Source organism: Rhinoraja longicauda, chromosome 15, assembly GCF_053455715.1.
Source record: "Rhinoraja longicauda isolate Sanriku21f chromosome 15, sRhiLon1.1, whole genome shotgun sequence".
Classification (NCBI taxonomy): Eukaryota; Metazoa; Chordata; class Chondrichthyes; order Rajiformes; family Arhynchobatidae; genus Rhinoraja; species Rhinoraja longicauda.
In genome coordinates, this window is record NC_135967.1 from 43470419 (window position 1) to 43486288 (window position 15870).

Below are 15870 nucleotides of genomic sequence, written 5' to 3' on the forward strand. Positions count from 1 at the left end.
GAGGGGATCTTATCGAAACATATAAGATTAGTAAGGGGTTGGACACGTTAGAGGCAGGAAACATGTTCCCAATGTTGGGGGAGTCCAGAACCAGGGGCCACAGTTTAAGAATAAGGGGTAGGCCATTTAGAACGGAGATGAGGAAAAACGTTTTCAGTCAGAGAGTTGTAAATCTGTGGAATTAACTGCCTCAGAAGGCAGTGGAGGCCAAATCTCCGAATGCATTCAAGAGAGAACTAGATAGAGCTCTTAAGGATAGCGGAGTCGGGGTATGGGGAGAAGGCAGGAACGGGGTACTGATTGAGAATGAACAGCCATGATCACATTGAATGGTGGTGCTGGCTCGAAGGGCCGAATGGCCTACTCCTGCACCTATTGTCTATTGTCATACGTACTGGCAATGGAACAATGAAATTCTTACTTGCAGCTTTACAGGCCTATTAACTCAAAACACTCAAATAAATATATCACACTCCGTAATATAGTAAATTAATAATCAGTGATACTAGGTCACCAGACCATAAATGTGCAAAACCAAAGTCCTTAGAGCAACCAATAACAAAGTCCATGGCAGATCATAGTTGCTGAAGTAGTGGTTAGTGTTGTGCTGTGTTTTACAGCCTGATGGTTACTGGGAAGAAGCTGTTCTTGATCTTTGAGGTCATTGTTTTCAGACCCCTGTTAGTGTTGATTTGAGAGCATGACCAGGGGGGCGTGGGTCCTTCATGATATTTCAATGTGAAGGTTACACTTTGTCACAGTGCTGGCTATTTTTCCAAATCATTAAATTTGAGATAATTTGTCTGAGTTATGCCTTTTATCTTCTGTTTGTAGATGAAAACTGTGGTAAACAAGAAGAGATGTCTTTGATTGATGGGTAAGAATCTCAATTTTAATATACGATACTCCATTGGGTGCTTCAGATTTATTTACTTCATTGGGAAGTTGAATGTTGAATTTAAACATGTAGTACAATTGACTAGACACAAAATGCTGGAGGGGCAGGCAACATCTCTGGAGAGGAGGAATGGGGAGGACCCATTCCTTCTCTCCAGAGATGCTGCCTGTCCCGCTGAGTTACTCCAGCATTTTGTGTCTACATTCGATTTAAACCAGTATCTGCAGTCCTCTCTTACGCATAGTACAATTGACTAATCCGTTGTCTAATTGTAATCTTTTTATTTACTTATAAAGCTTTGAAATGGCTCTCTGCACGTTTTTAACATCCCTGTATTTCTGCAACACATGCTTTATTTAATTATTTATCTTTTCAGATGTTATCAGCATGATCATCCGTTGTGCCTTTCTAGAATTAGTTTAGATTATTTTGAATAGGTTGCATTTGCAAAGATTTTCAAATTATTTACATACAAGCTGCTAAACTTGATTTCTTACTTTTCAAGTTGTTGCTGTGACTGAACCTTTTTTTTATCCCCAGCTCGCCTTGAACTGTTATTGTTGCCGTGTTCAGCAAAGCATTTTTTCGTGTAACTAGAAAAAAAAAACAAGGTTGTCAAATACACATAGAATTATAGGGTGGCACGGTGGCGTAGCGGTAGAGCTACTGCCTTACAGTACCAGAGACTCAGTTCGATCCTGACTACTGGTGCTTGTCTGAACGGAGTTTGTATGTTCTCCCCTTAACCTGCGTGGGTTTTCTCCGAGATGTTCGATTTCCTCCCATACTCCAAAGACGTACAGGTTTGTAGGTTAATTGGCTTGGTAGAAATGTAAAAAAATATTGTCCCTAGTGTATGTAGGGTAGTGTTAATGTGCGGGGATCATTGGTCGGTGCGGACTCGGTGGGCCGAAGGGCCTGTATCTCTAAACTTTTTTTAAATTGCTTTCTGTGACCCTTCAGATTAGTTTTGTAAAAATGCCCATTTATACCATAAATTCTTTCCCTTTTTCTTTTACTCCCATTCTATGAGATAGAAACACAAAGAATTTCTTGTTCATGGGAAATCTGACATGAACGTTTTGCATGTTAACAGAAACTGTTAAACTACAATCTAATTCAAAAGCTGTCCCGTGTAAAATTCCACCTGGAAACCTAATTGGGATGTGCTTTACCATGTGACAAAGATTTGTGAGCTGTGTGTATCTTCATAAAGGAGCAGTTCACAAATATTATTTTTTTTAACTGAAGATTTGGAAACCAACTATAAAGGAAACTTTGGTGGGCAAATGGCCTTGAATGCACATGTACATCGGCTAACAAAATATGGCATGGCTACTTGCATATAGAAAGACTGTAACTGCTAGTTTCTAGGCAACTATTGTAAAAGATTAATACATTGCTGGTAAATCTAAAGGAAAGAATGGGCGGCACAGTGGCGCAGAGGTAGAGTTGCTGCCTTACAGCGAATGCAGCGCCGGAGACTCAGGTTCGATCCTGACTACGGGCGCTGTCTGTATGGAGTTTGTACGTTCGCCCTGTGACCTGCGTGGGTTTTCTCCGAGAACTTCGGTTTCCTCCCACACTCCAAAGACGTACAGGTATGTAGGTTAATTGGCTGGGCAAATGTAATGGTGGGCCAAAGGGCCTGTTTCCGTGCTGTATCTCTAAAAAAAAGAATGGAGTTACACAATGTTGTAATTTTTGAAATTATCTTTCAAGTATGCCGATCGCTTTGGTTTTGATTTAACTTGCCATTTTGCTTGTGCAGGGATGAAGATTCTGTAAAACCCTTGCAGGAGATGTCACTTGAATTTAAGGTCAACAACCTGGAAATGGCTGACGGTGTAAGTTTTGGAATGGCATTTTCCATCATTAGATCACATTCCTTATTTGTTTTGGTAAAGTTCCAATTCACAAATATTGCAATATTCCAATGAGAAAACTCAGATTCTCTGTAATAGGTTTAAAATTGTTACCATATTGTTCCCCTGAATGGTAGGATTGGTTGTAAGACCATTATTCCATGCTTACTCCAGGGAAGTCCATGTCTGGAGCCTTTGGCTTTGGTTTCTTGTTTTCTGGGAAGGACTCCTGCTGAATGTGAATAAGTATTGTCCTTTCAAGTTAAAATTCTGTCATCAGAAGTGGAAAATTATTTGCTAAAAATAGTCTCCCATTATTCCTCGACATTATGTCCCGAAACCTACGTCAATACACCTTGTCACTATAACGTTTCTGTTTCCTGGGTTGGTCATCCTTGTGACTCCAGTGCCAGTCAAATGGTGGATAGTTGAATTATGGACTGTAGCCACGTAGGAACGGATTGGAAACAACATTGGCCTTACTCCGAGAGCATTCTTCCAGTTATCACAGAGAAATCATTCTCTCACCTGGCAACTGCTAGATTTAAATAATGTCTTAAAATGCCAGCGCATCAATGTACTGTGGGATCCTTTCTCAACGTAAAGAATCCTACTTTAATAATGATACTTTGTGATTTACTGCAGTATCTTGAAAAAGGAATCATCAACCACCTAGCCGCAGCAAATTGATTTGAACACATCTTTCTCTCGCAGTTCAGTTTCAGTTTAGTCCAACGTCACGTACAGTGAAAAGCTTTTGTTGCCTGTTAACCAGCCAGCGGAAAGACAATACATGATTACAATCAAGCCATTTGCAGTGTACAGATACATGATAAGGGAATAACGTTTAGTGCAAGTTGAAGCCAGTAAAGTCCAATCAAAGATAGTTTGAGGGTCTCCGATGAAGTAGGTAGTAGTTCAGGACTGCTCTCTGGTTGTAGTAGGATGATTTCAGTTGCCTGATAACAGTTGGGAAAAATCAGCCTCTAAATCTGGAGGTGTGCATTTGACCAATGTCCCTCGATAAGATAATTAAGATATTATTGTCCTGATCTTTATCAAGATGGTATTAGGACACTTATAATTGTAAAGGATTTTTATGTTTTTAGATGTCACAAAATGGTGGTGACGAGAATGACAGTGATAGTGACAGTGATGACGATGATGTGAAGGTCACCATTGGCAACATTAAAACGGGTGCACCACAGTATATGTAAGTGATTTCACAGGTGTATTCTCTTATTTCACTGAAATTGGCACTGAAAATGAGCCTTGGGGCTAATCTTACTACCATTTCATCACATTCCTAAATTTCTTCATCAATGCATCTCTCTTGAATTTATGGCACCTTCTGCGGGATTTCCCGTCAATTAATCCTCAAGTCCGCCACATAAAGCCTCTCATGTAGATTACTTAAAACTATAATGAAACTACCTATATCTATTCTCGATTTAACTTAATAACCCAAGATTGACTTTCTACCCGCAGAAGTGTTCCCAAAATAGCATGTTTGCTGTATGGACGGCTTTGAGTTTTGTAAAAAACACACACAGACCAGAGTATTGAAGTATTGAGCGTGGAGAAGGGCCTTAACCCAAAACATCACCTATTCCTTTTCTCCAGAGATGCTGCCTGACCCACTAAGTTACTCCAGCTTTTTGTGTCCATCTTTGGTTTAAACCAGCATCTGCAGTTCCTACACACAGTATTGAAAGACATTGTATTCTATGTATAGGGTGATAGATATAGAGTTATACAGCACAGAACAAGCCCTTTAGTCCAGCTAGCCCATGACGATTTTGGTGCCCTTCTGAGTTCGTTTCATTTGCCTACATGTAGCCCATATTTCTCTCAACCTTTCGTATCCACATATGTCCAAATATCTATTGAATATAATTGCATCTTCCCTACTATTTCCTCTCGCATAATCCACTTGTGGCCAACCAGTTTTTTATAACAGTTCATAATAGCTTCCTTGTTCTTACACACCCCACCTCCATAAATAAAGTACAGCATCCCAACTGTTTTCAACATTTTTTCAATCTACCCCTTTTAACAAACAACGCACAAATCTTCGCAGGGCCTTTATAACATTTTAGAATTGTGCCCTCATGTTTTCATTACTTCCAGAGAAAGGTGACATTTTGTGTTTCTCACCATTGAATTCCATTTCCCACCTCCCCACTCATTCCAGCAGCCTGAATATACTTCCACAAAGACTACTGCTAACCTCCTTAGAGTTCACTACACAGGTGGCAATGTGGTCACAGCAGCAGAAACCTAGCTTCAATCCTGCCCTCTGGTGTCATCAGTGTGAAGCCTGCATGCTTTCCCCATTTGCACGAGGTATTATGGAGGATGGACGGGCGAATTAGTAGCTGGGGGAGGGGTTGAAGGCGAGGAGGACAAGGAGACCCTATTCTTTCCCTCGAATAGAGAAAAAAGGAAAAGTGCAAGAGGTGATTTCCAACAACTGCTGGTTTTTGTTGCTCAATTAGTATTGAGGTATGTTCTCTGGTCATTATTGTTTCAGTTCAGTTTAGTTTATTGTCACATTTACAGCAAAAAGCTTTTTTTAGAGTTGGGAGCTGTAGGCGCTGTAAGTCAAGTCAAGTCATGTCAAGTCAATTTTATTTGTATAGCACATTTAAAAACAACCCACGTTGACCAAAGTGCTGTACATCAGTTCAGGTACTAAGAAACGAACATACAATGGCACACAAACATAACAGTACATACATAATCAGTTCATAGCGCCCCCTCAGAGGGCCTCAAACGCTAGGGAGTAGAAATAGGTTTTGAGCCTGGACTTAAAGGAGTCGATGGAGGGGGCAGTTCTGATGGGGAGCGGGATGCTGTTCCACAGTCTCGGAGCTGCAACCGCAAAAGCGCGGTCACCCCTGAGCTTAAGCCTAGACCGCGGGATAGTGAGTAGCCCCAAGTCGGCCGACCTGAGGGACCTGGAGATAGAGTGGTGGGTTAGAAGATTTTTGATGTAGGGGGGGGGGGGGGGGGGGGGGGGCAAGCCCGTTTAGGGCTTTGTATGTGAATAGGAGGAGAATGTGAATGTAAGGCAACAACTCTACCCCTGTGCCATCCTGCCGCCCCTTTTGTTGCGCGTTAACCAGTCAGCGGAAAGACAATACATGATTACATTCGAGGCACTTACAGTGTACAGATTCATAATATTGGAATAATGTTTAGTGAAAATAAGAAATACCGCTGTAGGGGTAGAGATTTAAAAGTGTGGTGCGATTGTAACAAGTGATTGCAGATCTGCTTCTGTGGCTGTCACACAAAGAGTTGCCTGGTTGGGCACCATCTTGGAAGCAGGAAGCATTTTTTGTTAAGACCAAATTATTAAACGGTGGAAGTCCTTCCGAATATTAATTAATTGGTCGTAGAGTATTCTAGGGATCATTGGTAGATGTGAGAGGGCAGCCCGGTGTAGCACTTAGTACGACTGTCTCGTAGCACCATTCATATCATATCATATCATATATATACAGCCGGAAACAGGCCTTTTCGGCCCTCCAAGTCCGTGCCGCCCAGTGATCCCCGTACGTTAACACTATCCTACACCCACTAGGGACAATTTTTACATTTACCCAGCCAATTAACCTACATACCTGTACGTCTTTGGAGTGTGGGAGGAAACCGAAGATCTCGGAGTAAACCCACGCAGGTCACGGGGAGAACGTACAAACTCCTTACAGTGCACCACCCGTAGTCAGGATCGAACCTGAGTCTCCGGCGCTGCATTCGCTGTAAAGCAGCAACTCTACCGCTGCGCTACCGTATTTATTCACAAAATGCTGGAGTAACTCAGCAGGTCAGGCAGCATCTCAGGAGAGAAGGAATGGGCGACGTTTCGGGATTTTGTGAATAAATACCTTCGATTTGTACCAGCATCTGCAGTTATTTTCTTATACTGTCTCATAGCTCCAGGTACCTAGGCGTTGTTTGTAGAGAGTTTGCAGATTTAGGATTTAGAATTGACCTCCTGTGCCATAATAAAACATAAAATATCTTTTGATATTTGCTTATGATGCTTACGATAGTTAAAAGGAAAGTGTCTTCTAATTATCCAAACCATCTCATTTTTGAACCAAGAGAAGTTTAAAAAAAAATTAGGGATATATGAAAATGCATTTTTCATTCAATACAGTGAGATAGAATAATGAATAATGACATAGAGTTGTCCTACTAACAGTATACTGTGTGTACTGATGGCTTTTAAGTTATGTATTGGAAACTTTTAATTTATTGATTTTAAATTTATATAGGGGCACTCCAATGAATTTGAATCTGAAGACTGGACGTACCTACGGCTCTTCTGCAGGTAAGTGAGGGTGTTTAGATTTTTAGATTGAGATTTAGATTTAGAGATACAGCGCGGAAACAGGCCCCTCGGCCCACCGGGTCCGCGCAGTCCAGCGATCCCCGCACATCAACACTATCCTACACCACACTAGGGACAATTTTTACATTTTGCCCAGCCAATTAACCTACAAACCTGTACGTCTTTGGAGTGTGGGAGGAAACCGAAGATCTCGGGGAAAACCCACGCAGGTCACGGGGAGAACGTACAAACTCCGTACAGACGGCGCCCGTAGTCAGGATCGAACCTGAGTTTCCGGCGCTGCATTCACTGTAAGGCAGCAACTCTACCGCAGCGCCACCGTAATTGATGGATAATCGGCATTTGTTTTGACTATGAATGCATATTTTTATTCATAACCCCTTATATTATTAATAAGCGATAATGGAGCACACACAAAATATACAACGCTGAAGAAGCAGAGTAAGTGTGTGCTGACACGGTGGCGCAGTGGTAGAGTTGCTGGCTTACAGCGCCAGAGATCCGGGTTCGATCCTGGCTACAGGTGCTGTCTGTACGGAGTTTGTACGTTCTCCCAGTGACCTGTGTGGGCTTTTCCTCCGAGATCTTGGGTTTTCCCCCCCACATTCCAAAGGCGTGCAGGTTTGTAGTTTAATTTGCTTGGTATAAATGTAATTGTGTAAGGCCCTGTTTTCCGCGCGCTGTATCTCTAAACTAAACTAACGTTTTGAGATAAGGAATCCTAAAGCTATTCCACTGTTGTGCTTCACCAATTTCATAGTTTTGGTTCCTGTTTGTGCATCCACTTAAAATGATACCATGTTTCAACCTGACTTGCCTCCATGGCCAAAACTCAAAACAACAGTTCAAATTTCTCCTAATCTCTCCTCTTTCTGTTGTAACAAGTTTCCCATTTTTGAATCCTGGCCAGGAGTAGTATTTTCCTGCTTGCTCTACCAAAATGCTAGACGTTCTTTAAACAACGTTACAATAAATTTCCTATTTGTCTCCATTATATCCATTTCTTTTCCTCAAAACTTTTTTTATTTTTTAACTCTCCCAGCCTTGAATCTGAATCAATCTTTTATGCTCTCCATTAATGTAATTTTTAATAAATGGGATGTCCTGAACCGTATACTGGGATAACATATATTAAGCACTTCACAAAAATAATGATGTTCTTTGAAAGATTTTGTTCACTCAATAATTTTTGGTGATAGTGTAACACAGCGGCAGTGCAAGTATTTAAGCTGTCTAACAGCTCCAGCATCTTGTGCTTGACCTGAGCTCTGCGTTGGTCTGTGTGGAGTTTGTATTTTCCCCTCGTGATTGCATGGGTTTTCATCGGGTGCTCTTCTCTCCTCCCATGTCCCAAAGACGTGCTAGATATTCGGATGACTATTGTAAATTCGTGTAGGTTGCTAGTAGGGGAACAAAGTGATGTTAATAGGCTTATTTAATGTAGTTTAGTTTAGAGATACAGTGTGGAAACAGGCCCTTCTGCCCACTGAGTCCGCTCTGACCACAAGCAAGGCCGCCAGTTCACTAGTTCTATCACGTACACAGTATAGAGAATTTGCAGAAGCCAATTAACCCACAAACCTGCACGTCTTTGGAATGTGGGAGGAAATTGTAGCTCCCGGTGAAAACCCACACAGTCACAGAGAGAATGTATAGGAATGTAGGATAATAACTGCAGATGCTGGTACAAATCGAAGGTATAACAAAATGCTGCAGTAACTCAGCAGGGGGGCGGGACAAAGAAAGGATATAGGTGGAGACAGGAAGACAGTGGGAGAACTGGGAAGGGGGAGGGGAAGAGATGGACAGAGGAACTATCTAAAGTTGGAGAAGTCAATGTTCATACCGCTAGGCTGTAAGCTGCCCAAGCGAAAGATGAGGTGCTGTTCCTCCAATTTCCGGTGGACTTCACTATGGCACTGGAGGAGGCCCATGACGGAAAGGTCAGACAGGGAGTTGGAGGGGGAGTTGAAGTGCTCCGCCACCGGGAGATCAGGTTGGTTACGACGGACTGAGCGAAGAGAGAATGTATAAACTCCATACAGACAGCACCCTTAGTCAGGATTGAACCTGAGTCTCCGCCACTGTGCCGCCCTGTGTGGGAGAATATCAAGATACAAGTGGCACAACGCGACTGGTTGTATTAAAATGGACGTGTTAGCCTCCTTGATCATAAGGAAACATAATATGAGTAATATTGTCATTGTTTGAATCAGATTCCTGATATGTCCAAGTAGTCAATATTGGGAGTGTGAAGTGAATGTGCAAATAGAGGTAACTGGTACCATTGCTGCAAACTCCTAAAATAGGTTGTTATAGGAATTATGCAGATCAATGCATAAACAATTTGAATAATGATAAATTTGAATCATTCTAAAATGTCTTCTTTGTTCCTGCCACAGCAAAACTACATTCTAGAGGTATTGACCTTGATGCCCCTGGAAGCATCAATGGAATTCCTGTGATTGAAGCAGAATTGGACACATTTGAAGATAAACCATGGAGGAAACCAGGTACGTTTTAAACATGGAACCTCTTTTTTTTTGTCTTTCGGTGTTTCGAATAGTCTACATTGCAAATATGCAATATTTCTATCTGTAGGTTCTCTGCAGTTGCAACATCATATTCTACAATCTGGTTATTTTTCTCTTTGCTCCACTTGTACTTGTGTATGGTTTGATTTGACGGGATAGCACGTCAGGACATGTGACGATGATAACAAACTTATTTAGTGTCGTCAGTTCCTTGGACATTCTAAATATGATACGATAGAACTTTATTTATCGCAGGAGGGAAATTGATCTGCCAACAGTCATAAAACACAAGGTACATGCAACATGAAATTAAAGTGAGCAGTTTAATTAAAGTGAGTGAGTGGAAACTAAAGTGCGTGGAAAGGATTGGGGATGTGTAAAGATTGGGGAAGGGGGAGGGTGGTCAGTCTACCCCACGACAGAAGGGGGAGGAGTTGTGCAGTTTGATAGCCACAGGGAAGAAGGATCTCCTGTGGCGTTCTGTGCTGCATCTTGGTGGGACCAGTCTGTTGCTGAAGGTGCTCCTCAGGTTGACCAGTGTGTCATGGAGGGGGTGAGCTGTATTGTCCAGGATGCTCCGCAGTTTGAGGAGCATCCTCCCCTCCAAGACCACCTCCCGTGAATCCAACTCCGCCCCCAGGACGGAGCCGGCTTTCCTGATGAATACTTCACAGTAGGCTAATTAATTTTAAAGTGATCACCACTGTTACATATACAAAGGCAAATCTGTTTTATTATGTCATAGTTGGCAGAATGATCAGACTAGATTTTTTTTATCTGTTGTGTTTTTGCATAAGAAATCTTGATTGCGCCTATTACATTTTCTCTAATGTTGTAAATCTCCTGTAAAATTGAGAATGGAAATTTGAAGCTGCCTCCCTGTTCCAGTATAATTTCCAAAGAGGATATAATTTGATGGAGTCAAATTTACCGTGGGACTAATTGACCCTGAAGCAGCATGTACATATTTTGTTTCTTTTTCTTAGGTGCTGACCTTTCGGACTACTTTAACTATGGCTTTAATGAAGAGACCTGGAAAGCATATTGTGAAAAGCAACGAAGACTTCAGTTAGGTCTTGATCCCATCCTTGCAACGGTTTCGGAGAACAAAATAATGGTGCGGAAAACTTAACTGCTTAATAACTAAAACGTATGATAATTAGTTTGTAAGTTCAGTTTATATCATTTGATATAAAATTATTAAAACTGCTTTGGATGGGGTAGGTTCAAAGTTATGTTAAAAAAAATGCTTGGGTCCATCTTTTCATTTTCTAGGCATTGGGCCCAGCTTCTCTTTGTCCTGAATTAGTTAACTCCAAAGAAGCAAATACCTTAAGGAAGCCTCCTTATCAAAGTTGACATACTGTATGTGATAAAATGCATGTCAGAAAACATTCCACATTTGGCGTTCAAGGAGATGTGTAGAGTGTACTCCACACAACCCAAGGTGTCTTGCTGGAATTTACAGTTTTGCTAGACCAAGTGGACCCGTTGGGCCCAAACCTCTCCTGCATTGGTGCAGCACCTTCTCCTCCCTCCCCCCCCCCCCACCTCCCCCTCCCCCTACTCCCCTTTCTTTCCCCCTTCCCTCCCCCCTTTCCTCCCCTCTCCCTCCCCCCTCCTCCCCTGCCCTTCTCCCCCTCCCTCCCCCCTCCTTCCTCCCTCGCTCCCCTCTCCCTCTTCCCCCCTCCTCCCCTTCCCTTCCCCCTCATCCTCTCCTTCTCCACCTCCCCTCCTCCCCCTCCCACCTCCCCTCCTCCCTTCCCCCCCTCTCCTTCCGATGAAACTTCCTCCATTAGCACCAAAGGGACGACGGTGAGTAAGGTGGGCCTAAAATTGTCACACTATCGTGTACCGTTTTGGCAAACAAACAAATAAATTAGAGTTTTAGTATATAGATGTGAGCAAAGAAAGAGCTGGAGTTTGCACGTTAATCGGACTCTGAAAAATGCCCCTAGTGTGTAGGGACTGGATGCTAAAGGGCAATAACATTGAACTAGTGTAAACGGGTCTGAAGAAGGGTCTCGACCTGAAACGTCACCCATTCCTTGTCTCCAGAGATAATGCCTGTCCCGCTGAGTTCATGCAGCATATTGTGTCTATAAGGGGGTGATCAATAGACAATAGGTGCAGGAGGAGGCCATTCGGCCCTTCGAGCCAGCGCCGCCATTCAATGTGATCATGGCTGATCATTCTCAATCAGTACCCCGTTCCTGCCTTCTCCCCTTACCCACTGACTCCGCTATCCTTAAGAGCTCTATCCAGCTCTCTCTTGAATGCTCAGCATGGACTTAATGGGCTGAAGAGCCTATTTCCATGTTGTACCTTTCAATCAACACAAACAATTTGTATAAGAAAATAACTGCAGATGCTGGTACAAATCGATTTATTCACAAAATGCTGGAGTAACTCAGCAGGTCAGGCAGCATCTCGGGAGAGAAGGAATGGGTGACGTTTAGGGTCTCGACCCGAAACGTCACCCACTCCTTCTCTCCCGAGATGCTGCCTGACCTGCTGAGTTACTCCAGCATTTTGTGAATCAATCAATTTGTATAGCAGGTTTCATCCTCACAATGATGAAGCAATTCATGGACAGTTCAATTGTTTTTGTGCATTGTCACCAATACAAATATGGATGTTCATTTGGGAAAAATGGGTATTTTTTAATAAATGTCTTGGTGGGCCTTGATAATGAGAAATGTTGTGCTGGACATTTTCTATGTTCAATTGTTACATGTAGTCTCTATATCCCTGTGGGGGTTTGTTGGGGGGAAAAATGCGTATCTGCCATTAAAGATATTATTTAGGACACTTTTCTTTTATTTAGTTTCAGCAACTGAGAGTGTGCAACATGGAGAAAGATGTGGAAAACAATTTCCCCTTAGTGGAAGTGAAGGCTGATTTCATGTCTCCACCTGGAGGAAGGATGAAAGCGGGCCCACCACCCAATAGGTAAGATGCAGGACAACTGGAGACAACCCAGTATTTAATTGTAATGTTAAATAAAAATTAAAACAAGGTACAGTAGGTAGAGATGGAGCCCGGCACAGAAGAAATTATTTAGACTTTAGAGATACAGCGCAGAAATAAGCCCTTCGGCCCACCGGGTCCACGCCGACCAGCGATGACCCTGTACACTAGCCTACATATGAGGGACAATTTACAAATTACAGATACCTACAAACCTGTATGTCTTTGTGTGGTTCCATTTGTGATTAAACAATGTAGGAAAGAACTGCAGATGCTGGTTTACACCGAAACCGAAAACAGACTCAGTGGGACAGGCAGCATCTCTGGATAGAGGGAATGGGTGATGTTTCGGGTCGAGACCCTCCGTCAGTCTGAGCTCAGTCGTTATCAGAAGTTGTTGAACTTATGGGCATTACTACAGAAGAAGGGTCTCGACCTGAAACGTCGCCCATTCCTTCTCTCCAGAGATGCTGCCTGTCCCACTGAGTTATTCCAGCTTTTTGTGTCTATCTTTAACTAAATTTTTTCCTAGGTTGGGGAGTCTAAAACTGGAAGGCAAAGGGTTTCAGATGAGAGGAGGAGAAATCTAAAGGAGATCTGAGAGGCACATTTTTCACACAGAAGGTGGTGGTGACCTGGAACAAATTTCCAGAGACAGTGGTCGAGGCAGATACAATTACAAAGTGCTGGACAGATGGGAGCAGTGTGGGGAGAAGAGATGTTTGTGATGCTTTGAAGGAGAGGTTTCATTTTGGAAATGTAAACACAGAATTGCATTGCTTCCAAATGGAGTCATATAGTGTGGAAACAGGCCCTTTGGCCCAATCTGCCCACACCAGCCAACATGTCCCAGCTACACAAGTCACACCTGCCTGTGTTTGGCCCATGTCCCTCCAAACCTGTCCTATCCATGTACCTGTCTAACTGTTTCTTAAGTGTTGGAATAGTCCCTGGCTCAACTGCCTCCTCCGGCAGCTCGTTCCATACACCCACCACCCTTTGTGTGAAAAAGTTACCCCTCAGATTCCTATTAAATCTTTTCCACCTTAAACCTGTGTCCTCTGGTCACCCATTCACCTACTCTGGGCAAGAGACTCTCTTAAAATGGTTTATTAATGAAATAAACATTGACAATGATTCAGCTGGAGAGCTAATATTTTCTTTTTTTAAAGTTGGGTGTGACTCTGTGTTGTGAATGAAGAAAATATAAAACTTTGCTGTAAGATCCTTCTGCAGTTGTGCAGGGCCCTAGTGAGACCGCACCTGGAGTACTGTGTGCAGTTTTGGTCTCCAAATTTGAGGAAGGATATTCTTGCTATTGAGGGCGTGCGGCGTAGGTTTACTAGGTTAATTCCCGGAATGGCGGGACTGTCCTATGTTGAAATACTGGAGCAGCTAGGCTTGTATACACTGGAATTTAGAAGGATGAGAGGGGATCTTATCGAATTATATGAGAGGCCCAGAAGCGGTTGGAGGCGGTTGGAGCAGCGTCCGGGCGGTAGGTTTAAAAACCCAGCGCGGGGCTTTGTTCACCCAGAGGCCCAGAAGCGGTTGGAGGCGGTTGGAGCAGGGGATAAAAACGTTCCCACACACTTTAAAAGAAGTGTTCTGGAGGAAGCCGCTGATTGGTGGAAGCGGACTAGAGGAAGCAGCTGATTGGGGGTTGTAATTCTGCTTTTTATTCGTACTTTTAGTTAAGGGTTCAGGAAGTTAAGGGTTCAGGAAGTTAAGGGTTCAGTGAGTTAAGGGTTCAGTGCTTTTTAGTAAAGGTACAGTTTAAAGGATTAAGAGGGATTTGATTTAATTTGGGGGTAAGACATGTCAGATGAGATCGGCCCCGTGGAATGCTCATCCTGCAACATGTGGGAGATCAGGGATATTGTCGGTGTCCCTGATGACTACGTGTGCAGGAAGTGTGTCCAGCTGCAGCTCCTGGCAAACCGCATTGAACGGTTGGAGCTGCGGTTGGACTCATTCTGGAGCATCCACGAGGCTGAGAAGGTCGTGGATAGCACGTATAGCGAGTTGGCCACACCACAAGTAAAAGATAAGCGGACAGAAAGGAAACGGGTGGCCACTAGCCAGCGTAGCAGTAGGCAGGTAATGCAGGAGTCCCCTGCGGTCATCTCCCTCCTAAACAGATATGCCATTTTGGATATTGTTGGGGGAGATGCCTCATCAGGGGAAGGCAGCAGTAGCCAAGTTCATGGCACCGTGGGTGGCTCTGCGGCAAAAGAGGGGAGGAAAAAGAGTGGAAGGGCTATAGTGATAGGGGATTCAATTGTAAGGGGAATAGATAGGCGTTTCTGCGGCCGCAAACGAGACTCCAGGATGGTATGTTGCCTCCCTGGTGCAAGGGTCAGGGATATCTCTGAGCGGCTGCAGGACATTCTGAAGGGGGAGGGTGAGCAGCCAGTTGTCGTGGTGCACGTTGGCACCAACGATTTAGGTAAAAAACGGGATGAGGTCCTACAAGGTGAATTTAGAGAGCTAGGAGATAAACTAAAAAGTAGGACCTCAAAGGTAATAATCTCTGGATTACTACCAGTGCCACGTGCTAGTCAGAGTAGGAATAGGAGGATATTTCATATGTATACGTGGCTTGAAAAATGGTGCAAGGGGGAGGGATTCAAATTTTTAGGACATTGGAACCAGTTCTGGGAGAGCTGGGACCAGTACAAACAGGACGGTCTGCACCTGAGCTGGAATGGAACCAATGTCCTAGGGGGAGTGTTTGCTAGTGCTGTCGGGGAGGATTTAAACTAATGTGGCAGGGGGATGGGAGCTGGAGCAGAGAGACAGAGGGGTGTAAAATGAGGGTAGAAGCAACAGGTAGCAAGGTGAAAAGTAAAAGTGGCAGGCAGACAAATCCAGGGCAAAAATCAAAAAGGGCCACTTTTCAACATAATCGTACAAGGGGTAAGAGAGTTGTAAAAACAAGCCTGAAGGCTTTGTGTCTCAATGCAAGGAGTATACGTAATAAGGTGGATGAATTAAATGTGGAGATAGTTATTAATGATTATGATATAGTCGGGATTGCGGAGACATGGCTCCAGGGTGACCAAGGCTGGGAGCTCAACATCCAGGGATATTCTATATTCAGGCGGGATAGACAGAAAGGAAAAGGAGGTGGGGTAGCGTTACTGGTTAGAGAGGAGATTAAAGCAGTGGAAAGGAAGGACATTAGCTTGGAGGAAGTGGAATCGATATGGGTAGAGCTACGAAACACTAAGGGGCAGA

The 15870-nt window shown here is 43.4% G+C and overlaps 1 protein-coding gene across 6 annotated transcripts in view; it reads left to right on the plus strand.

Moving 5' to 3' along the window:
- LOC144600685 (pre-mRNA 3'-end-processing factor FIP1-like) overlaps window positions 1-15870 on the plus strand; it is a 47866-nt gene that overhangs the window by 6873 nt on the left and 25123 nt on the right. For all 6 annotated transcript variants that reach the window (XM_078412569.1, XM_078412572.1, XM_078412574.1 and 3 more), the window contains exons 2-8: window positions 835-877; window positions 2670-2745; window positions 3873-3976; window positions 7050-7105; window positions 9529-9639; window positions 10647-10777; window positions 12488-12612. In XM_078412569.1, coding sequence (XP_078268695.1) covers window positions 835-877; window positions 2670-2745; window positions 3873-3976; window positions 7050-7105; window positions 9529-9639; window positions 10647-10777; window positions 12488-12612 — 646 coding nt within the window. The remainder of the gene's footprint in view (window positions 1-834; window positions 878-2669; window positions 2746-3872; window positions 3977-7049; window positions 7106-9528; window positions 9640-10646; window positions 10778-12487; window positions 12613-15870) is intronic.